The sequence below is a fragment of the Rhinoderma darwinii genome, chromosome 1 (genome assembly GCF_050947455.1).
Source record: "Rhinoderma darwinii isolate aRhiDar2 chromosome 1, aRhiDar2.hap1, whole genome shotgun sequence".
NCBI classification, from domain to species: domain Eukaryota; kingdom Metazoa; phylum Chordata; class Amphibia; order Anura; family Rhinodermatidae; genus Rhinoderma; species Rhinoderma darwinii.
The window spans coordinates 237,717,588-237,742,308 of NC_134687.1; the positions used below are offsets into that span (position 1 = coordinate 237,717,588).

General features: G+C 40.3%; 1 protein-coding gene across 4 annotated transcripts in view; it reads left to right on the forward strand.

Moving 5' to 3' along the window:
• Positions 1 to 24,721, forward strand: part of SPPL2B (signal peptide peptidase like 2B) — a 98,457-nt gene that overhangs the window by 68,129 nt on the left and 5,607 nt on the right. For 2 of the 4 annotated variants that reach the window (XM_075862926.1, XM_075862935.1), the window contains exons 6-14: positions 583 to 728; positions 3,059 to 3,155; positions 4,886 to 5,002; positions 5,088 to 5,169; positions 9,602 to 9,676; positions 9,824 to 9,886; positions 11,536 to 11,635; positions 15,873 to 15,950; positions 17,202 to 17,428. In XM_075862926.1, coding sequence (XP_075719041.1) covers positions 583 to 728; positions 3,059 to 3,155; positions 4,886 to 5,002; positions 5,088 to 5,169; positions 9,602 to 9,676; positions 9,824 to 9,886; positions 11,536 to 11,635; positions 15,873 to 15,950; positions 17,202 to 17,383 — 940 coding nt within the window. In that variant the 3' untranslated portion in view covers positions 17,384 to 17,428. The remainder of the gene's footprint in view (positions 1 to 582; positions 729 to 3,058; positions 3,156 to 4,885; positions 5,003 to 5,087; positions 5,170 to 9,601; positions 9,677 to 9,823; positions 9,887 to 11,535; positions 11,636 to 15,872; positions 15,951 to 17,201; positions 17,429 to 24,721) is intronic. The other 2 variants (XM_075862916.1, XM_075862908.1) reach the window with 1 other exon arrangement.

Genomic DNA, 24,721 nt, shown 5'->3' on the forward strand with positions numbered 1-24,721 from the left:
CCTTCTTTTTGGCCATTTGGTGGAACTATTTCATGAATGCAATTACATTTACTAGCATAGCTCCCTTGGGTATCGGACTGATGCCATAATTCAGAGGTCTGTCATAGTTACACGTTCTCTTTAACTGTTTTGCAGCCAGTTTTTATTTTTTGGACATTTTACACTTCTGACATACATATATAAAACCTGAGTACTAAAATATATTATACTCCGATACCCATATATTTTCTGAAAGTAGACACCTGGCATGTTATTTCTGGCAAAAAGTCTGACCGAAGCAGAACCTGAGACGCCCAACTCCTCCTAAAAAGAAAAGCTTTAGATGTGCAAAGTTCATACATATAAATCAGATTTGTTTATATGCACAGCGGATTCTGGTCGTGTTTGTTCTATGTTTTGGTTTTATACCAGTATACTGTTGTCAAATAATGAATGTAGCCTCTCTCCCAGGATATATGTCACCGACTCAAAATTGTGCCTAAAGGTTCATATTGAAACAAAATGGAATATTAAACCTTTACATTGAGGTCGTTCAATCCACTTGTCTGATACAAATGGAACGTAACTGGCTTTCTCTTTCAGGAGCTATATGAAACACAAGAGGGACGATGGAGCAGATAAGAAACATGATGATGAAACTGTGGATGTCACTCCTATCATGATCTGTGTGTTTGTGATTATGTGCTGCTCCATGTTGGTTCTGCTGTTCAACTTCTACGACCGTTTAGGTAAGGAAATTGTAGTATCTGCATAGTGTTTGACAGATGGTGTTTAAAAAAAAGTAATGTGTCTGACATTACTGAAATAAAGGAAATTTGATAAATAATGGGTAATTGCCATTATCTTATACCTAAGGAAATGAAAGAGAAGAAAGGTGTGTAGGAACTCAAGCCATGGTTACCAGATTTCATCAATGTGTCTCAGGGATCGTCGTCCCACTCCCCATATAAAATAAACATTGTTTTGACCATATCAAAAGCGTTATTGAGTCATATAAAAAATAGAGTGGATCCACCCACAAACGATCAACTTGGAATACCGGGTGCAAAAACAACAAAAGAAAGGTGTCCAATTTCTTATATAGTTCAAATATTTACGGTACATGTTGTACTTGGCCAGGGTACAATGCTAACCGGACCAGTACATTCCAAGGAGAACTGTAATACTCCTGATAACACTGGATGCTGGTCGAGCATTAAAGTATCGTAAATATAAGTGGAGAGCCATCTGGAGTAAGGTGGCTGGCATATTGCCTCCAGAGTTCACCTACTGTATATCTCCACAAAATACCCAAAATGTCCCCTTGAGCTTTGCGTCCCCTGATACTTTGCAGAGACCGCGCTGGGTAAATTCTTGGTAGACAATGTTTCAGGGGTAAGTGCTAGATGTGGGTCGTTTTCTCGTTATTCCATGAAGTGTTTGAACACAGCTGTGATATGAAGTATAGCGTTAATTCGAGAAAAGGCGCCTTTGCTGGTGGCTTCATATTGGCATAAACTTTGAAATGAGGCCTGTCAGATGGACATGAAGCAAATTAAAGCTGCCCATACACATGAGAAAATAGAAGGATTTTGGACATTTCGGCTGACTATCGTTTGAAAAATGAACACACGTTCACGATAGCCAACTTCTATCAGCCAATCTTTCGGCCGACGTGTGTATGGCATTATCATCCGATCGTTTGCTACTTTGCACAAGCCCCAGGGAGTCGGTTAGTTTTAAAACGGACTCCTTGATCGGCCAGTTTAGTCTCTTCTGTTGCTGGCGGGATCGTTTGTATAAATAATCCAACAGACTATTGATTGGCATTGTAGCTAATCATTATATTATGTTTATGGCCAGCTTTAGGCTTAGGGTATCAACAAAAGTAAAAGTGTGTTTTTCTGGCATATCCTGCGGAGAATCATAGTGTTTGATCAGGCATATTTATAATATTTGATATATTGCATCAGCCTTTTAAGTGGTAATGCAATTATCTTCCCTGGTCTGAAAGTTTGGGTTTAGTGTCACTCATTTCAGGCGAGGTGAATATACACAATAAGCCGTCATGCGTGTGTACAAAATATTCCATCTGCAGGCTTCATACTTTAATTATTAGTTTGTTAGTATCTCCAAAAGCATTTGATAAGTGGAGAAAGAAGCATTCTTCTTTAAGATATCTAGGCTCCCTCAACTGATAATGGAAATAATAGAATGAAACGGCTGTTACGCTTTGAGTTGTCGGCTTTGATGCCGTTTTTGTGCTAAATGTTTTTATTGGGTTTGTGAGCGTAGCATTCCTATGTGGCTTCTGTCCATCTTGGCATCCTCTCCGTGCTGTGCTTTAGAAGGGTTTTAATGATGAATTTTATGTTGGCTATTAGTTTTGACAGGAGTATCGTTGGGTATAGGTAATTTGTTACAGCCAATCTAGAAAGCAATACAAATAAAGTGATACTGAGTATATCGGGAAGGGCATAATAAAATGACCAAACATTACTCTCTTCTATCCCAGTTGAAAATCAAGCGACACTGATCGCTCAGAAGATGCTAGTGCTTAGAGGGAGCATTTTGGACGTACACAAACCATATTATACTACCACACCCGTATATTTTCTCAGTTTATGTATTAAACCTCTGGGGTCACAGGGGAAGGACGGCAGTCACAGACTGTTAGCTACGTAAAACAAAGGTCTGCATAATCAATGTAGACAAAAAAAATGGTTGGATTTATTTTTTTATCCAGAAAAATAGTTTTGAAGGTGGACGTTTAAAGCCTAATATAAGAATATTAAAGGGGTTGTCCAGAATGGCGGCCCTGGTCAGAATCTTATCTCTTGGAGGACCTGTCCTGTACTGCATTAACCAGACAATCCATTGATATGACATGAGTAATGCTTAATTTCCCCTGTAGTGGTGCTGCAGGGAAATTGAACACTTACTGACCACTTTAGCCACATATTACGGTGGGTCCCACTAGGGAGACACTTTGTGATCAGCTATTTGTCATGGTTTGCAGGGATTATCCACAGCGTAGAACCCCTTTTTAATTGTGTTTTTTCCTTTCCTCTATCCACAGTTTACATAATCATTGGTATATTCTGCTTGGCTGCATCAATTGGACTATTCAGCTGCCTCTCTCCATTTGTCCGCAGGATTCCATGTGGGAAATGCAGGTAAGTGCACAATGAGTGTTATAATTGGTTCTATGTGTAAAAACTATTATGTAAGATGGCGGGAAGGTTTTATTGATCCGGGGAAGTTTCTGCCACAACTCCTCTTATTTTTAACTGGGAGACTATACCATGCTAGAAAAACAGTGGCTAAAGGTCCTTTTTAAGGGCAGATTCAGACGAACGTTGCGTTTTTGCGCGCGCAAACAACGCAGCGTTTTGCGCGCGCAAACAACGCAGCGTTTTGCGCGCGCAAAAAACACTTGACAGCTGCGTGTGTCATCCGTGTATGATGCGCGGCTGCGTGATTTTCGCGCAGCCGCCATCATAGAGATGAGGCTAGTCGACGCCCGTCACTGTCCAAGGTGCTGAAAGAGCTAACTGATCGGCAGTAACTCTTTCATCACCCTCGACAGTGAATGCCGAACACAAAATCGAGAAACCTGTTAAAAGAACTTCGCTCCCGGCCGTTTCTGTTTACATTCATCCTTTTGACAGCTGGTGCGCTGTTTCAGTCGGTTCGCACGGAAGTGCTTCCGTGCGACCTGCGTGGTTTTCACGCACCCATTGACTTCAATGGGTGCGTGATGCGCGAAATACGCGGAGATATTGAGCATGTCGCTGCGCAAAAAGCACGGACTGTCTGTACTGCCCCATAGACTTGTATTGGTTTTCACGCGGCCCGCACGGACCCAATACACGTTCGTGTGAATCCCCCCTAATGCTCAGATTTTCTGCCTGTTAACCAGCGTCGATCAATGGTAATCGCATGTTGATCTGCGCTCGTTTGCTCCATTTACGGTTTGCATCTTGTCGGCAGCACATCCCCTGTTTACACAGGGAGATGTGCAACTAACAAGCGATCATTTTTTTTTGGCCGCATAAAAGATGCGATCAGTCGACAAACAAGCGTTTGTTAGTTTGTCGACTGGTTGCTGCCATGTTTCCACTAGACAGTGATTGGGAACTAACGTTCTTACTAACATTAGTTTGGCCAATCATCTGCCTGTGTATAAAGGCCGTCCATTTTGGATGGCCTCCTACCCCTACATTCTATCAACTTAACTCTACCTTCTATAAAAATGGATCTATAAGCATAGAAATAAAGAGGTGGAAAAATCTTTAACTACCGTTCCGTTAATGACTCCTAAAGACGTGTGTTCCCCTGAATGTATTATTTCCCCACCTTATCTGAGCGAATTCCTAACATGATTAATACCGATACGCACCAAAATAACCTAGGTTTTCTTAGCCTTGCCCTTCTATCATTCTTAGTGCCAAGTTCCATCTATGTGGGCCTCCCATATTTGATTAAAGACATGACACCGTAACAATACACTACACAGGTTTTTGTTGTAATTTATTAAAAAATGTTTGCTGTTTTCTTTATTAGTATAGAGTTTGTAATAGGCATCTGCTCCCTAGTCACGCGGGATGAGATGCCTACTGTTGGGACTGTTCCTTTTTGTTACTTCGGTTCACACAACACAAACTGTATATCCCTGATTGTCCATTCTCTTATTGTATTTGACTGAAACTATTATGCTATACTATGACTGAACAAAACTCGCTTTTTTTTCCATATCTGTCTCTCTATACATTAAACATTTTTGTTGAATTAAAAATCAGTTTGGCCCTCTATAGCGAAAAGCATAAATAAATGCGTTTTTTATTCCACCTAATCAAGATAGTAATAAGTTGTACCTAAAGACTTTCTTTCCTCTACCTATTAGAGTGCCAGAAAATAATCTGCCCTACTTCCATAATCGCCCGCCTGTTTGGAAGCTCCTGCTGGCCAGCTTCTGTATTGCGGTCAGTGTGATATGGGGAGTGTATAGGAATGAAGACCAGTAAGTATTTCTGATAACACTGTAAAAGCAGTGTCTAGGAAAACCTCCATGATGCTGTTCTAGTACACAGTTTTATTTCTTTCAGATGGGCCTGGATACTCCAGGATATTCTTGGCATCGCTTTCTGTCTCTACATGTTGAAGGCAATTCGCCTGCCCACATTTAAGGTCGGTATCAGGGTTAGATTTAAAGTTGTTACTCTGCATTGAAGTATGCTTTGTCCATGAATGATCGCTATATATTGCAGTATGCTTTGTCCATGAATGATAGATATATATCGCAGTATGCTTTGTCCATGAATGATAGATATATATTGCAGTATGCTTTGTCCATGAATGATAGATATATATCGCAGTATGCTTTGTCCATGAATGATAGATATATATTGCGATATGCTTTGTCCATGAATGATCGGTATATATCGCAGTATGCTTTGTCCATGAATGATCGATATATATTGCAGTATGCTTTGTCCATGAATGATCGATATATATCGCAGTATGCTTTGTCCATGAATGATAGATATATATTGCAGTATGCTTTGTCCATGAATGATAGATATATATCGCAGTATGCTTTGTCCATGAATGATAGATATATATTGCGGTATGCTTTGTCCATGAATGATCGGTATATATTGCGGTATGCTTTGTCCATGAATGATAGATATATATTGCGGTATGCTTTGTCCATGAATGATAGATATATATCGCAGTATGCTTTGTCCATGAATGATAGATATATATTGCAGTATGCTTTGTCCATGAATGATCGGTATATATCGCAGTATGCTTTGTCCATGAATGATAGATATATATTGCAGTATGCTTTGTCCATGAATGATAGATATATATTGCGGTATGCTTTGTCCATGAATGATAGATATATATCGCGGTATGCTTTGTCCATGAATGATAGATATATATTGCGGTACGCTTTGTCCATGAATGATAGATATATATCGCAGTATGCTTTGTCCATGAATGATAGATATATATTGCAGTATGCTTTGTCCATGAATGATCGATATATATTGCGGTATGCTTTGTCCATGAATGATAGATATATATTGCAGTATGCTTTGTCCATGAATGATAGATATATATTGCAGTATGCTTTGTCCATGAATGATCGGTATATATTGCGGTATGCTTTGTCCATGAATGATAGATATATATTGCGGTATGCTTTGTCCATGAATGATCGGTATATATTGCGGTATGCTTTGTCCATGAATGATAGATATATATTGCGGTACGCTTTGTCCATGAATGATCGATAAATATTGCGGTATGCTTTGTCCATGAATGATCGGTATATATTGCGGTATGCTTTGTCCATGAATGATAGATATATATCGCAGTATGCTTTGTCCATGAATGATAGATATATATCGCGGTATGCTTTGTCCATGAATGATCGCTATATATCGCGGTATGCTTTGTCCATGAATGATCGCTATATATTGCGGTATGCTTTGTCCATGAATGATAGATATATATCGCAGTATGCTTTGTCCATGAATGATAGCTATATATCGCGGTATGCTTTGTCCATGAATGATCGGTATATATTGCGGTATGCTTTGTCCATGAGTGATAGATATATATTGCAGTATGCTTTGTCCATGAATGATCGATATATATTGCAGTATGCTTTGTCCATGAATGATAGATATATATTGCGGTATGCTTTGTCCATGAATGATAGATATATATTGCGGTATGCTTTGTCCATGAATGATCGGTATATATTGCGGTATGCTTTGTCCATGAATGATAGATATATATCGCAGTATGCTTTGTCCATGAATGATAGATATATATCGCGGTATGCTTTGTCCATGAATGATAGATATATATCGCAGTATGCTTTGTCCATGAATGATAGATATATATTGCAGTATGCTTTGTCCATGAATGATAGATATATATCGCAGTATGCTTTGTCCATGAATGATCGATATATATCGCAGTATGCTTTGTCCATGAATGATAGATATATATCGCAGTATGCTTTGTCCATGAATGATCGCTATATATTGCGGTATGCTTTGTCCATGAATGATAGATATATATCGCAGTATGCTTTGTCCATGAATGATCGCTATATATTGCGGTATGCTTTGTCCATGAATGATCGGTATATATTGCAGTATGCTTTGTCCATGAATGATCGCTATATATTGCGGTATGCTTTGTCCATGAATGATAGATATATATTGCAGTATGCTTTGTCCATGAATGATCGCTATATATTGCAGTATGCTTTGTCCATGAATGATCGGTATATATCGCGGTATGCTTTGTCCATGAATGATCGATATATATCGCAGTACGCTTTGTCCATGAATGATCGATATATATCGGAGTACGCTTTGTCCATGAATGATCAGTATATATCGCAGTACGCTTTGTCCATGAGTGATAGATATATATTGCAGTATGCTTTGTCCCTGAATGATCGCTATATATTGCAGTATGCTTTGTCCATGAATGATAGATATATATCGCGGTATGCTTTGTCCATGAGTGATAGATATATATCGCAGTACGCTTTGTCCATGAGTGATAGATATATATTGCGGTATGCTTTGTCCCTGAATGATAGATATATATCGTGGTATGCTTTGTCCATGAATGATCGATATATATCGCGGTACGCTTTGTCCATGAATGATAGATATATATCGCGGTATGCTTTGTCCATGAGTGATCGATATATATCGCGATATGCTTTGTCCATGAATGATAGATATATATCGCGGTATGCTTTGTCCATGAATGATCGGTATATATCGCAGTATGCTTTGTCCATGAATGATAGATATATATTGCGGTATGCTTTGTCCATGAATGATCGGTATATATTGCGGTATGCTTTGTCCATGAATGATAGATATATATATTGCGGTATGCTTTGTCCATGAATGATCGGTATATATCGCAGTATGCTTTGTCCATGAATGATCGGTATATATCGCAGTATGCTTTGTCCATGAATGATCGGTATATATCGCAGTATGCTTTATCTATAAGTGATCGGTGGTTTAATAGTCTTTCCTGAGGATCTGATGAGGGAAGAACTTCATTGTTGCCGAGTGGCTGTCGTGGTAGCCATGCACTAGGCATCAATGAATATTGTAAATATCGCTACAAGCAACATTTACCAATTGTGCCACTAAGAACCATCATTTTTAATAGTGATTGAAAGAGATCAATGATAAACTATCGGTTTGGCTTTATTTCTGATCTTTTTGTGCATTTACGCTTGCAAATTATCATTATAATTGCTTGGAAACGAAACAATTTGTAACGATAATAGACCAGTGTTCAACATGCCTTTAAGTGGTAGAATAGTTTAAGCAAAAGGTTTAATTGTTTGTATAAGAAAAGATTTTCAATTTTCCGATGTTCTTTCTACATAGTTTCATTGCATATTTCAAGATCTATGCTTGCAGTCATTCAATAGAAACTTTCGTTGTTTACTTCAGATTGATAATAATCTGTGCTGGCCATGTGATGGTCACACGGGTGCATGGCTCCTTACAAGATACAGCTCTGATAACTACTACATATGTAATCCGTCCTGATCTTGTGTATCCACCACCTTTTCAAGACAGACTGTCATTGAAAGTAAACAATTAAGGTTGACTACTAGCAGAGATCTTGAAAACCTTCAGAGGTTCGCCTAAAGACAAAAAAAATGCACACATTTGCACAACATAGGGCATCACCCCACAGTTGGTTTAATGTACAGAAGAGTAAGTTTATGCTCCCCTAAGGATGATTGTGCCAGAAACACGATGTCTCCGAAGTCTACAATCTTTGCAGCTGGTGGTCACGGGGCTGTCCAGATAAGATCTGTGATAGCGGATAAATGAAAAAAAAGTGTAAAATACAATGATGACACTTTGTAGTTGCTACAAGCAGGGACTTTTTTCGCTTCTACAAAGCTTTTGTATTTTACACTTTTTTTTTTTTTTTTATCCGCTTGAAAACTTTGAGGAATTGATAGAATCACACACACAAAATTTTTGTTGCCCTATTTCGCTAAAAAATATTTGATTGTTCAGCCGACAGCTAATAATCCGGCCTCCCCCGTAAACATGAACGCTCGGCATCTTTATTAAATGGTTTGCTGGTCCTGTTGAAATCTGCGGTTTCGGCCAACATACATTTAATGTGTATGGCCAGCTTTATTCATCAAACACTCGCATGAAATGTGACTGGTTCCTGTTCACTTTGGAGTAGTGGCCACACATGTGCATTCACCCTTCCTTTGAAATTACTACTACGTACTGTATAGAAACCGCTACATCACTCTGCTGTTTTTGCAGGAGAGTGATTGATGTGTGGACACTTTTTCTCTGAGCAGGAGAACCATGACTGCTCTGTTGGGATTGGTGGGGGTTCCAGCAATTAGACCCCAAACTGGAGCGTGCAGTACCTTCAAAGAGAAGCACGTAAATTAATCGGCGGCAAGCACAAATACCAGTCCCTTATGCAGCGTAGGGATGGGAAGGGGTTTAACTGTGGGCTCACTGAAAGCAATTACTCTCTTTAAATCGCTTTTATAACTTCTCGTATTTTCTTGCAGAGCTGCACACTACTCTTGTTTGTTCTCTTTGTATATGATATCTTCTTCGTGTTCATCACGCCATTTTTTACAAAGGTATGAGTTTTAATATATATAACTTTTGCAGAAATGTATCTTACGTTTAAACAAGCAAAACTTTATTTGATCACAAAGAGTACATACTTCAGCTAATAAGTTCATCTGCTATCCAACATTTGATAACTTTTGGTTTTCTCTGTTTAGAGTGGCGAGAGTATCATGGTTGAAGTTGCTGCAGGTCCATCTGATTCATACACTCAGGAAAAGGTAAAAGGTGGCGCTTGTTTATTCAGATTCAAATGTTTCTAGCTTTCCCCCCTGGTGAAGCATGGTGCAGGTACTGCATTCACTTCAGTTTTCAGTACGGTAGCCCGGCTTCCTGAACGATGTTGGGTCCAGGAAAAGCGGGCGACATACAGTCTGTATCTCACACACCGAACACGGCCATGTGAATTAACCACATCATTTCCCCCCACACAATGAGGCCCATTATAATCATTATAGTAAGTGATCCCATCAAGTACCTCGCTCACAGTTGTAATGAGCAACATTGGGTTAATGTGAGGTACATGATGGGGTTAATTATAAATGTGAGGCACATGGAGGTTCAAAATTGATAACCCTAAAGGGGCCTACCAGCTCTCTCCCCATGATTCCAGCCCAAAACATGACTCCGCCACCTCCTTGCTGACGTCGCAGCCTTGTTGGGACATGGTGGCCATTCACCAACCATCCACTACTCCATCCATCTGCACCATCCAGGGTTGCACGGCACTCATCAGTAAACAACACGGTTTGAAAATTAGTCTTCATGTATTTCTGAACCCACTGCAACCATTTCTGCTTGTGAGCATTGTTTAGGGGTGGCCGAATAATAGCTTTATGCACACTTGCAAACCTCTGGAGGATCCTACACCTTGAGGATCGCGGGACTCCAGAGGCACTAGCGGCTTCAAATACCTGTTTGCTGCTTTGCAATGGCATTTTAGCAGCTGCTCTCCTAATCCTATTAATTTGTCTGGCAGAAACCTTCCTCATTATGCCTTTATCTGAACGAACCCCTCTGTGCTCTGAATCAGCCACAAATCTATTCACAGTACGGTGATCACACCTAAGTTTTCTTGAAATATCCAATGTTTTCATACCTTGTCCAAGGTATTGCACTATTTCACGCTTTTCGGCAGCAGAGAGATCCTTTTTCTTTCCCATATTGCTTGAAACCTTTGGCCTGCTTAATAATGTGGAACGTCCTTCTTAAGTAGCTTTCCTTTGATTGGGCACACCTGGCAAACTAATTATCACAGGTGTCTGAGATTGCAATGATCCAAAGAGCCCTAAGGCTGGGTTCACACGACCTATTTTCAGACGTAAACGAGGTGTATTATGCCTCGTTTTACATCTGAAAATACGGCTACAATACGTCGTCAAACATCTGCCCATTCATTTGAATGGGTTTAACGACGTACTGTGCAGACGACCTGTCATTTACGCGTCGTCGTTTGACAGCTGTCAAACGACGACGCGTAAATTGACTGCCTCGTCAAAGAAGTGCAGGACACTTCTTTGCAACGTAATTTGAGCCGTTCTTCATTGAAGTCAATGAAGAGCAGCTCAAGATTACGGGCGTCAAAGACGCCTCGAATAATGCGAGGAGGAGCTTTTACATCTGAAACGACGCAGCTGTTTTCTCCTGAAAACAGTCTGTCTTTTCAGACGTAAAAGACAGTTCTCGTGTGCACATACCCTAAGACACAATACCATCCATGAATTTAATTGAAAAACTAATAATTAAATGTTTATGACACTTAAATCCAATGTGCATAATAATTTGGAACACAGTGTAATTTCATTAGAATTCTCAGTATATGATCAGGGGCTGTTTCTTTACTTATAATATAATTTTTCTTCTATGCCAGCTTCCAATGGTCTTGAAAGTGCCAAGATTAAACTCCTCACCATTGGCTCTGTGTGACAGACCTTTCTCTCTTCTGGGTTTTGGAGACATATTGGTGCCAGGTATGGATAAATCTTTGTTCAAAATTAGTCCTCCAGATTCTGTTGTTAATAATTCTAATATGCCTTAGGCTATGTTCACACAAAGTTTTTTGCAGGTGGAATTTCTGCATCAAAATTCAGTTTGGAAGTTTAAGGCCGATTTTCGCTGCGTTTTTCGCCCACGGCCATAAAACGCCACGAAATACGCTTTTTCTGCCTCCCATTGAAGTCAATGAAGTCAGAGGCGTAAACGCCCGAAGATAGGGCATGTCGCTTCTTTTTCCCGCGAGGCGGTTTTACCGCTCGCGGGAAAAAGACACCTCCGCCTCACATTGAAATCAATGGGAGGCATTTTCGGGCCGTTTTTGACGAGTTTTTGGGCTTAATAAAACTCGTCAAAAACCTCAGTGTGAACATAGCCTTATAGTTTTGTTTTGGGTACCTAGGCTTTGTTTTTATTTTAGGTTGCTGATGATTTGCTATATTTTTTATTACATAAAACTACATAACAACTTAATTGTAAGAAGGCTGTTTCTATTGAATACACGCTGATGGGTGAAAGAGGGAGCGCACTCCCTCTGTAAACAAAGTTAAATGCCGCGGTTGCTATTGACGGCGTCATCAGACAGCTGAGCCCCGGCTCCAGCCTGCACGGGAGACCCGTGCAGGACTTGGACTAGGCTCACGTGAAAAGGCGTCAGCCTAGCCTAAGGCCCCTTAGTGACAAACGTAAAAAGGCGTATTGGTGGGCACTAAGGGGTTAAACCCTTTTATTACGGGCATTATTTATGCGTGTGATCTCAGCCTGACCACCAGAATAGACCATGCTCTCCTGTGTAGACAGGATGTCAGTCTCTCCTGTGTGGCTGACTTCCTGTGCACTACAGGTTTACGTTATCACTTATGTAATGCCTCCTGGCAGCTCTGAGACACCTCTCTTCCCCACCAATCTCTGTCCTCCTTGTTCCTCTGTATGTCCTCTAATGCATATAGTGCTGCTGAGCAGATCTTTTCTGCCCTATCTAAAGGTCCAGGGGGCAGTGATATAGTGTGTGAGTCTATACAATAATTTACACAGCTCTCCTCCTGCTTGTCAGAGCTGATGGGGATGCCAGGGCAGCAGGCTGACTGCATAACATAGGTATACTTGAGACTCTGCAGTGTGAGTTTGGGGGCGGAATTTCTCTTTCACTGATCCATCACTTGCTGCACTTAGAGAGGACTCAGAGCAGAGCAAGTGCAGTGTGCTGAGACTCCGCCCACTCAAAGCCAGCGGCATAATGGGAAAAGTAGGCTGAATTAGGAGAACCACATTAGAGAGGAAGGAGCCAAGACGGCAGATAACCCATAAATGTCACATCAACTAAAACCGGTAAACACAAGGTATACACAGGAGCCTCTACGTTATTCTTTAACCCCTTCCCGACATCCGCCGTGTATATATATGGCGCATATCGTGTGGGGGAGTATGAAGCGGGCTCAACGGCTGTGCCCGCTGCATAGAACGGGCACATCCGCTGTATGTTACTGCTGACACTTCAGGGTAACAATCCTGCTCGTTTAACCCCTTAAATGTCAGTTAATAGCAACCGTGGCATTTAAATTGTTAGAAAAACAGGACAGCGGCCCCCTGTAACATTGCAACGATGTGATCGCGGGGTGCTGTTGGTTGGAATGGCAGCCTGGGGGCCTGATGAAGACCCCCAAGTCTGCCATCTTTGTACTTCTATGAAGCTCTGCCTTCATTATAACGATATACTGCAATACATTAGTATTGCAGTATATCATACAAGCGATTCAATGATTGCTGGTTTCATTTCCTTAGGGGGACAAGTAAAAAAAAAACGTTAAATACAGTAAAATAATTTTCTTTTTTATATATATCAATATGTATATATATATCTCTATCTCAGAAGTTTAAAAAAAACTTTTCACATTTTCCACCCAGCACAATGTAAAAAAATAAAAATAAAATTAACATAACTGGTATCGCCAAAAAAAAGTCCAAACTATAACTAAGTATCATTATCTAGCCCGCATGGTGAACGGCATAAAAAATTTAACTGCAAAAGAATTGCTGTTTTTTGGTTACTTCTCCCACAAAAAAATTTATAAAGTGATCAAAAAGTCTCTTACCCCAAAATGGTACCAATAGAAACTACAGCTCGCTCAGCAAAAAAATAAGCCCTCATACCGCTCAATCGACGAAAAAAAAAATGTTATGGCTCTCAGAATATGGTGACCACTCAAATTTTATTTTTAACTATCAATTGTTTTTCCTTGTAAAAGTAGTAAAACATAAAAAAAACGATATAAATTTGGTATCGCCGTAATCGTATTGACCTGCAGAATAAAGTTAACATGCTGTTTTAACCGCACGGTGAAAGCTGTAAAAATAAAACCCCCCCCAAAAGATTGAGGAATTGCATTTTTTTCCCTATTTCACCCAACAAATAATTTTTCCCACGTTTCCCAGTATATTATATGGTACAATAAATGGTGCCGAGAAAATAACTCAACCCAAAAAAAAACAAGCCCTCAAACGGCAATATTGATGGAAAAATAAAAAAGTTATGGCATTTGGAAGGTGGGGAGGAGAAAACTAAAGTGAAAATCTGAAAAATGTCTGTAGTGGGAAGGGGTTAATAATAGCGTGAATGTGTGTGTGTGTGTGAATGTCAGCAGTTATTTTTATAAACGTCACTCTCAATTTAGTGCCCCTTAATGACCGGGCCATTTTGCACGTTAATGACCAAGGATTATTTCTTGTTTTTTCACGGTCGCATTCCAAGAGTCGTAACTTTTTTTTTATTCCGTCGACATAGCCATATAAGGGCTTGTTTTTTGCGGGACGAGTTGTATTTTGTATTTGCACCATTTTTAGATGCTTATAATATATTGATTAACTTTTATTAACTTTATTTTAGGAGAGAATTGAAAATAAGCAGCTATTCCAGCATTGATTTTCACGTTATAAGTTTACGCCGTTTACTATGCACCGTAAATAACATGTTAACTTTATTCTATGGGTCAGCACGATTACGGGGATACCAAATATGTAAAGGTTTTATATGTTTTCCTACGTTTGCACAATAAAAAGCCTTTTAGAAAAAAATTACTTGTTTTTGCATCGCCGCATTCCAAGAGACGTAACGTTTTTATTTTTCCGTCGATGTGGTCGTACGTGGGCTTGATTTTTGCGGGACAATGTGTAGTTTTCATTAGTACTATTTTGGGGTACATAGGACTTATAGATTAACTTTTATTTTATTTTTTATGGGGGGAATGGGAGAAAAGAGAGAATTTTGCCGTTGTTTTTTGCGTTTTCTTTGGATGCCGTTCATCCGGCGGTTTAATTAATGCGTTCATTTTATTGGTCAAGTTGTTACGATCGCTGGGATACCATATATGTGTATGTGTGATTTGTTTTGACAGTTTTACTAAATAAAACCACTTTTTGGGCCAAAAAAGTAGTTTTATTTGACTTTGACTGTAATTTTTTTTTTTTTTTTCTTCACAAACTTTATTTAATTGATTGTCATTTTTTTTTTTAAAGTCCCATCAGGACATTTCACCATGCGACCTCCTGATCGCATATATAATGCTTTGGTATACTTAGTATACCGAAGCATTATTGCCTGTCAGTGTAAAACTGACAGGCAGCCTATTAGGTCATGCCTCCGGCATCGCCTAACAGGCAGATGCTGAAGGCAGACCTGGGGGTCTTTGTTAGACCCCCGGCTGTCATGGAAACCCGACGGCGACCCGCGATTTGTTTGCTGGGGCGCCGATCGGGTGACAGAGGGAGCTCCCTCCCTCTGTCAAACACATTAAATGCCGCTGTCACTATTGACAGCGGCATTTAATGGGTTAAACTGCCGGAATCGGCGCGCGCTTCGATTCCGGCAGTTGCAGCAGGAGCCGGGCTGTGTATAACAGCCGTGCTCCTGCCGCTGATCGCGTGGGTACAGTCTCAGTACCCGCGCGATCACAGGACGGATATATCCGTCCTCCTGCGCGAACTAGCAGCTGCTGAGTACGGATATATCCGTCCTTCGGCGTTAAGGAGTTAAATGACCATTTGCTTACCCTGGAAAGAACAACAATTGAAGAGGGAATTTAATGTAGTCCTCTCTGTACTTCCAGTTTGTCTGCTTTTTATAGGTAACAATTCAATATACGGTATATTAACACATTTTGTTGTAGCCAAAAACAAGTACTTTAGTGCATGTTATATATTTTGAGTGTCTTCTTGCAGGTCTCTTGGTGGCTTATTGTCACAGATTTGATATTTTGATTCAGTCTTCAAGGATCTATTTTCTGGCTTGCACTATCGGTATGTATTTTTTTAAATGAAACTGCATTGCATTTCTAAAAAATCAATTTTCAAACATCTGTGTTTCCTCTAGGTGGTAGTAATGTATTATAGATAAATATTTGCATCTTAAATTTGCACTTTTTTTTAGTGTGTGTTATTTTATTAGGAAGATTACGGATTTGTGGAATTAAAATGTAGAGTTCACCTATTGCTGTATTCTTTTCTGCTTTAATAAAATTCAATAGAAGAAATGTAGGGAAAATATAATGTAGCATGCAAAGCTGTTAATTATTGTCCCTTGTATATCATGCATCCGAGATCCAGATACATGTGACAAGATCTCATTGATGATCTGAACAGGCGCTATAGACGGCTAATGCTTTATGCTAATGACTTTCTTAATGCCCAACTGGGCGTGTTTTTACTTCTGACCAAGTGGGCGTCGTTGAGAGAAGTGTATGACGCTGACCAATCAGTGACAAATCAGCATCATACACTTCTTTCCATTCATTTAGTCAGCGCATAGTGATCCTGCGTTCTTCACTATGTGCAGTCACATACTCGCACATTAACGTTACTCAAGTGTCTTGACAGTAAATAGACATCACCTCCAGCCAGGACGGGAAGTCTATTCACATTCCCGACACTTCCGTAACGTTTGTGTGGGACTTACAGCACAGCACATCGAGATCACGCTGTGCTGTCATTTACAGCGTGATCTCGCAAGATTACGCTTGCTGTGCTGTAAGTCCCACACAAATGTTACCGAAGTGTCGGGTTTGTGAATAGACCTCCCGTCCTGGCTGGAAGGAATGTTTATTCACTGTCAAGACACTTCAGTAACATTAATGTGGGTATATGTAACTGCACATAGTGAACAACGCAGGATCACTATGTGCTGATAACATGAATGGAGAGAAGTGTATGACGCTGATTGGTCAGCGTCATACACTTCTCTCCACAACGCCCACTTGGTCAAAAGTAAAAACACGCCCAGTAGGGCATTAAGAAAGTTATTAGCATAAATCTAAAATCGCTCATAATTTGGTGAAAATCGTTTTTCTAAATAAAAAACACTGTTGTTACATAATGAGATCGGCGCTGTAATTGTAGGTAAGAGATAGGGCACTTATAATCTGGTGACAGAGCCTCTTTAAGTATTTTTATTCGCCATCGTTTTCTTTTTAGAACCTTTTCCTATCTTTTTCTCTTGTTTAAATCTTTGTTACAAGTAGCATATACATTGTTTTCTTTTTTTTTTCTTCATAGCCTACGGGATAGGCCTCCTTGTGACTTTTGTGGCACTTGCTCTTATGCAAAGGGGACAACCTGCTCTCCTCTATCTAGTCCCCTGCACCCTCCTCACAAGTCTGACTGTGGCCCTTTGGCGAAAGGAGCTTCCTTTGTTCTGGACTGGCAGCGGCTTTGTGGTGAATACCAGTTTGATATGACTGTCTTGACGGAATACTAATATTTTAAATCCTTAATCAGATAAAGTTGAGTAAACCTTTGAAGAATTAACAAAATGTGATATCATTTTTCTTACATGCCCCTGTACCATATGTCTTCTTTTATTAAAGGTGATGTTTTATTTGACAGTAGGTCTGGTACACTGAATCATTGATTTGTGCGCGCAAGATTTTCAGGTGGTTTTAGTTCTGTTACCTTGCAGTGCCTTCACTCACCATACAGTTTGTATGTAGAGTATTAGATCATGACACGTCTCACACTAACTTATGAATAACTTCTAATGGAAATTTGTCTGATGCTTTTGCACTCTTCGATCCAGTTTACACACGTTTGTTTTAGAGTATACAGGCAAGGGAAAAGGGGAAAGCTTTCTTTTGAGAAGATTTAGGCTCTGTTCACACAGAGTTTTTTTTTTGCAGGCAGATTTTAAGCTGCCTGCAATTTCTTGCCACGATTTTCGCGGCGTTTTTCGCCCGCGGCCATTAAGCGCCGCAGACAACAAAGCAGCGAAAAATGCCTTCTCTGCCTCCCATTGATTTCAATGGGAGGTCAGAGGCGGAACCGCAGTAAAAAAAGAGCATAACGCTTTTTTATTTTTTTTTCAATGGGTCGCGGGTTCAGTAGTTTTTTGGAGCTGATTCAGACATGGTTTCCACGTCAAAATCAGTGGCAAAAAACTGTGTGATTTGGGCCTTATTCTTATCATATCTCTCTTCCACCTATTGCAATGTATGTATAAACCAGGCTTATTCCTTATCTAGTTGCTCGGAGACCTCAAAAACCTTAGAACTTATGAACAGTACTCTATATAATCTTGCTTATCTCCAGATATTATAAAGTGATTTATATAGCAATTTCTAACATTTTATAATCATTATGGTCTGAAGAATAAATATATTTTCTAGTCCATTCGTTTATCAGTTAGTAATAATTAAGGGCACACGAATTATCATTATGAACATTTGTTTATTTAAAAAGGTTGTACCATCATCTTTTCTAAATTCTGGCACTGTTGATCAGCTGATTGGCACCGGTCCAGCAGCTGAAATCTCCGACAAAGGGCTGTTAAGTGCAGAGGAAGCTGCGGGACGCTGCACATTTCCTCCAAAGTGGCTTCTATAAAAACATTTATTATTTGCACACATTCAAATGAATGGACAACCATGCAGCTCATGTTCATGGTAGGTCCTTATAGGCCACTGTTATTTTATTCTGCGGGTTATGGTATTTTCTGGTATTTTTTTTTTGTGCCTAACAACCCCTTGGCAACTTTCTGGATGATGTTTTACATGTGTGAAAGTGTTCATTAACTTGTTTTAGGCCCCTTCCACTGAGTTGACAGCAAGCATGAGATCATTGCACTACAGATCATGCTACAGAACATGTTGGCACTGTATAAGTAATGGAAAATAAAATAATGGCGCTTTATAGGCAGATTAAAGGTAAAGTGTATCAGGCCCCATGCACACGAACGTAAAAACGCCCGTAATTACGGGCCCATAGACTTCTATTGGCCACGGGTACCTCCCCGTATGCTTACGGGAAGGTGCCCGGGCCGTTGAAAAATATAGAACGAACATGTCCTATTTTAGGCCGTAATTACGGCACGGGCAGGCTCATAGAAGTCTATGGGGCTCCCGTAATTACGGGTGACTACGTGTGTGCACCCGTAATTATGGGAGCGTTGCTAGGCGACGTCCGTGTATAGTCACTGTCCAGGGTGCTGAAAGAGTTAAACGATCGGCAGTAGCTCTTTCAGCACCCTGAACAGTGACTACCGATCACAATATAAATCAACCTGGAAAAAAAAAAAGACGTTCATACTTATCCAGAACTCCCTGCTTCTTCCTCCAGTCCAGCCTCCCGGGATGACGTTACAGCCCATGTGACCGCTGCAGCCAATCACATGGACTGCCGCGTCATCCACGGAGGTCGGACTGGATGTCAAGGGAGGGACGCATCACCAAGACAACGGCCGGGTAAGTATGAATTTCTTTTACTTTTATTACGGAAAGGGCTGCCCCTTCTCTATCCTGCACTGATAGAGAGAAGGGGCTGCTGATTAGTGCAGTGCAATTTTGCAGCGAAAACGTGCCCGTAAATACGGGTGGAATACTGGTGACACCGGACCCGTATTTACGGGCACGGGTCCGTAAATACTGGTGCAATACGGGTCGAATACGTGTGACCACGCCAGTATTTACGCGAGGACAAAAATACGTTCGTGTGCATGAGGCCTCAGCCTGTGAATCCAGCCTGTCTAGTTCAGAGGATTGGGTAGGCTGGATACAATTGTATCAAACTCACATCTGTGAGAAGTATTAGGTCTGTACAGGTTTTTGTCCTTTTGTAAACAATATTCACTGACTGCAAGCAGGGTAGATTAGACATTTTGGTAACTTTGCCGTATGCAGTGATTTTAAAGGTTATGGACAATTTTTACACTGCAATTTTTTTTTTTATTATTATTGTTAATTTTCTTCCTAAATGAAAAATTAAACAACTTAGAAACGTCCTACCATTATATTGCTGTAAAGTCTGTGTAGCTAGCTGGTGTCCTGCAAATTCCGACATAAATACGACATCACTCTGCTCGTGGCTGTGTGGGCTCTCTCTGCTCTCCCCCTCTTTTCTGTGTGTTAGAGATAGCAGCAGGGAGGGGGAGGATGTAATACATGTCAGATCAGAGTGTGAAGAGGGAGGAAAGCATTCAAGTGTTCAGGAAGGGCAGATCACATAGGCTGAACCGTATCAAAGTGTAGCTAGGGTGGAAAGTAGAGGGACACCGGCTATCCGTGTAGAGATAGTAGTACAGGAATAAAGCTGTGCTAGTACATGAGCGCTAAAGGAGACTACAGACCTCACTTCCAGCATGTGTTACTGGGAGGGACATGCATACGTGAGAAAATTCTGAATAAAACTAGGAGAAGGATGTAAACTGAATATCAGAAAATGAAATGAATGAAGATTGCAACCTGCAATTTTGTTAACTCCAATAGTTACTGAACTTAACCCTTTAAAGAACAGGCAAGTTTGAGGTTTTTTTCATTTTTTGTTTTTTCCTCCCCGCCTTCCAAAAGTCATAACTTTTTTATTTTTATTTATTTGTCGACATAGCCATATGAGTGCTTGTTTTTTGTGGGACAAGTTTCATGGCACCATTTATTGTACCGTATAATGTACTGGGATGCTGAAAAATGTATATGTGGGGTGAAATGGGCAAAAAAAACCACTGATTACGCCATTTTTGGGGGGGGTTTTGTTTTTACGGCGTCCATCAGTTGGTAAAAAAAAGACATTCACCTTATTCTGCAGGTTGATACGATTACGGCGATACCAAATTTGTTTTGTTTTATGTTTTACAGCTTTTATTCAATTTTTTTGCAGAGCCAAGGTGACCAAAACATTTGCATACTTTTATATATCGGTTTTTTTTCTTTTACGGCGTTTGCTGAGCGGGTTAAACAACGCTATATTGTGATAGTTCAGACTTTCACGGACGCGTCGATACCAGTTATGTTGACTTATTTTTACTTATTTTTTTAACATTGCTTTATGTAAAAAATGAGAAAAGGGAGATTTTTTTAAACTTTTAATATTTTAAAGTTTTTTATAATGTTCCAAAAAAATTATGACTGTTTCTTACTACTTTTTTTTTATTAGTCCCCCTAGGCGACTTAAACGAGCGATTGTTGGTTCGCTTACTTGATATACTACAATACTAATGTATTGTGATACTTACAGTCTCCCTTGAAGCTCTGCCAGAGGCAGGGCTTCAAAGAAGTACAAAGATAGCAAACCTGGGGGCCTTCATTAGGCCCCCATGCTGCCATAGCAACCATTGTCACCCACTGATCGCGTCGTGGGGGGGGGGGCGATGGTGCGTTGGAGGGGCAATCCCCTGTGATTCTAACAATTTAAATGCCACGGTCGCAATTGACTGCAGCATTTAAGGTGTTAAACGGTCGGAATTAAAGTGATCTTTGATTCCGCCCATTACAGTGAGGTGTCTGTTCTATGACACAGCCATCACCCGCTGGGTATGAAGTGCGCTCAGCCCGTGAGCCCTCTCCATACTTCCCCTTAACGGCTGTCATGTACATATACGTGACATGTTGTTAACCCCTTAAGGACGCAGCCTAGTTTTGACCTTAAAGAGGCTCTGTCACCAGATTTTGCAACCCCTATCTGCTATTGCAGCAGATAGGCGCTGCAATGTAGATAAGAGTAACGTTTTTATTTTTAAAAAACGAGCATTTTTGGCCAAGTTATGGCCATTTTTGTATTTATGCAAATGAGGCTTGCAAAAGTACAACTGGGCGTGTTGAAAAGTAAAAGTACAACTGGGCGTGTATTATGTGCGTACATCGGGGCGTGTTTACTACTTTTACTAGCTGGGCGCTCTGATGAGAAGTATCATCCACTTCTCTTCAGAACGCCCAGCTTCTGGCAGTGCAGATCTGTGACGTCACTCACAGGTCCTGCATCGTGTCGGCCACATCGGCACCAGAGGCTACAGTTGATTCTGCAGCAGCAGCAGCATCAGCGTTTGCAGGTAAGTAGCTACATCGATTTACCTGCAAACGCCGATGCTGCTGCAGAATCATCTGTAGCCTCTGGTGCCGATGTGTCCTCGCTCGTCTGACACGATGCAGGACCTGGGGAAGTGACGTCACAGCGTGATCTCTCGAGAACACGGCTGTGTCTGCACTGCCAGAAGCTGGGCGTTCTGAAGAGAAGTGGATGATACTTCTCATCAGAGCGCCCAGCTAGTAAAAGTAGTAAACACGCCCCGATGTACACACATAATACACGCCCAGTTGTACTTTTACTTTTCAACACGCCCAGTTGTACTTTTGCAAGCCTCATTTGCATAAATACAAAAATGGTCATTTTTTAAAAATAAAAACGTTACTGTAATCTACATTGCAGCGCCTATCTGCTGCATTAGCAGATAGGGGTTGCAAAATCTGGTGACAGAGCCTCTTTAAGGCTCAGAGCCCATTTTTCAAATCTGACATATTTCACTTTATGTGGTAATAACGTCGGAATACTTAAACCTACCCAAGCGATTCTGAGATTGTTTTCTCGTGACACATTGGGCTTCATGTTCGTGATAAAATTTGGTCGATATATTCAGTGTTTATTGGTGAAATATTGCAAAATTTAGAGAAAATTTTTAAAAAATTGCATTTTTCTGAATTGAAATGCATCTGCTTGTAAAACAGACGGTTATACCACCCAAAATAGTTACTAGTTCACATTTCCCATATGTCTACTTTAGATTGGCATCGTTTTTTGAACATTATTTTATTTTTCTTGGACGTTACAAGGCTTCGAACATAAACAGCAATTTCTCATATTTTTAAGAAAATTTCAAAAGCCTTTTTTGTAAGGTACCTCTTGAGTTCTGAAGTGGCTTTGTGGGGCCTATGTATTAGAAACCCTGATAAAACACCCCACTTTAAAAACTAGAACCCTCAAAGTATTCAAAACAGCATTTAGAAAGTTTTTTAACCCTTCAGGCATTTCACAGGAATTAAAGCAAAGTGGAGGTGAAATTTGCAAATTTCATTTTTCTTGCTGAATTTCAATTTTATTCATTTTTTTTTTCTGTAACACAGAAGGTTTTACCAGAGAAACACTACTAAATATGTATTGTCCAGATTCTGCCGTTTTTAGAAATGTCCCACATGTGGCCCTACTGCGCTCGTGGACTAAAACACAAGCCCTAGAAGCAAAGAAGCACCTAGTGCATTTTGAGGCCTCTTTTTTTATTAGAATATATTTTAGGCAGCATGCCAGGTTTGAAGAGGTGTTGAGGTGCCAAAACAGTAGGAATTACCCAATAGTGACCACATTTTGGAAACTACACCCCTCAAGGAATTCATTTATGGTTGTTGTTAGCATTTTGACCACACAGTTTTTTCACAGCACGTATTTGAATTGGGCTGTGAAATGAAAAAAATTTCATTTTTTCCAATAAAATGTCATTTGTGATCAAAATTTCTTATTTTCACAGGGAACAAAATACCCAATTTTGTTGCCATATTTGTCCTTAGTGTGGCAATACCCCATTTGTGGTGATAAACTGCAGTTTGGGCCCATGGGAGGGCTCAGAAGGAAAGGAGCGCTATATGTTTGTTGGAGTCCAGATTTTGCTGGATTGGTTTTCGGGTGCCATGTCGCATTTGCAGAGCCTCAGAGGTAGCAAAGCAATGGAAACCCACCAAAAGTGACCCCATTTTGGAAACTACACCCCTCAAGGAATTCATTTATGGTTGTTGTTAGCATTTTGAGCACACAGTTTTTTCACAGCACCTATTTCAATTGGGCTGTGACATTAAAAAAATGACATTTTTTCCAATAAGATGTAATTTTTTATCAAAATTTCTTATTTTCACAAGGAACAAAATACTCAATTTTGTTGCCCAATTTCTCCTGAGTGCAGCAATACCCCATTTGTGGCAATAAACTGCCGTTTGGGCCCATGGGAGGCCTCAGAAGGGAAGGAGCGCTGTGTGTTCTTTGGAGTACAGATTTTGCTGGTTTGGTTTTCGGGTGCCATGTCGCATTTGCAGAGCCCCAGAGGTATCAAAGCAATGGTAACCCACCAGAAGTGACCCCATTTTGGAAACTACACCCCTCAAGGAATTCATTTATGGGTAATGTGACCATTTAGACCCCATAGTTTCTTCACAGAACTTATTTGAATTGGGCTGGGAATTAAAAAAAAATATATTTTTTCCAATAATATGTCATTTTAGCTCAAACATTCTTATTTTCACAAGAAATAAAATACTTGTCCTGAGTGCGGCAATACCCCATTTGTGGTGATAAACTGCCGTTTGGGCCCATGGGAGGGCTCAGAAGGAAAGGACCACCATTTGGCCTACTGGGGATTTTCTAGTGCAAAGTCATGTATGCAGAAGCACCTGAGGTACCAGTACAGTTGAAACCCGCAAGAAGTGACCCCGTTTTAATAACATTTTTAATAGTATTTTGACCAGAGAGCTATACCCCATAAACTGTAATGTGGGTTCTCCCGGGTATGGCAATACCCTACATGTGGCTGTTATCAGCTGCCTAGACACACAGCAGGGCTCAGAGGGGAAAGACGAGGGGGGATAAGCTGCGCAGAGTACATCAGGGTAAGTAAAATTGGGGTAAATTATAAACCAAGGGATGTATGATATAAATTTTAAAACTGACTTTCATACAGAACTCTGGTTATTCGGGACACGTGTCACATTGATATATTGTGTCATCCCTTATCGCCCTCTTATAGCAGACTTTGCACCTCTTTTGACTTTTTCCCT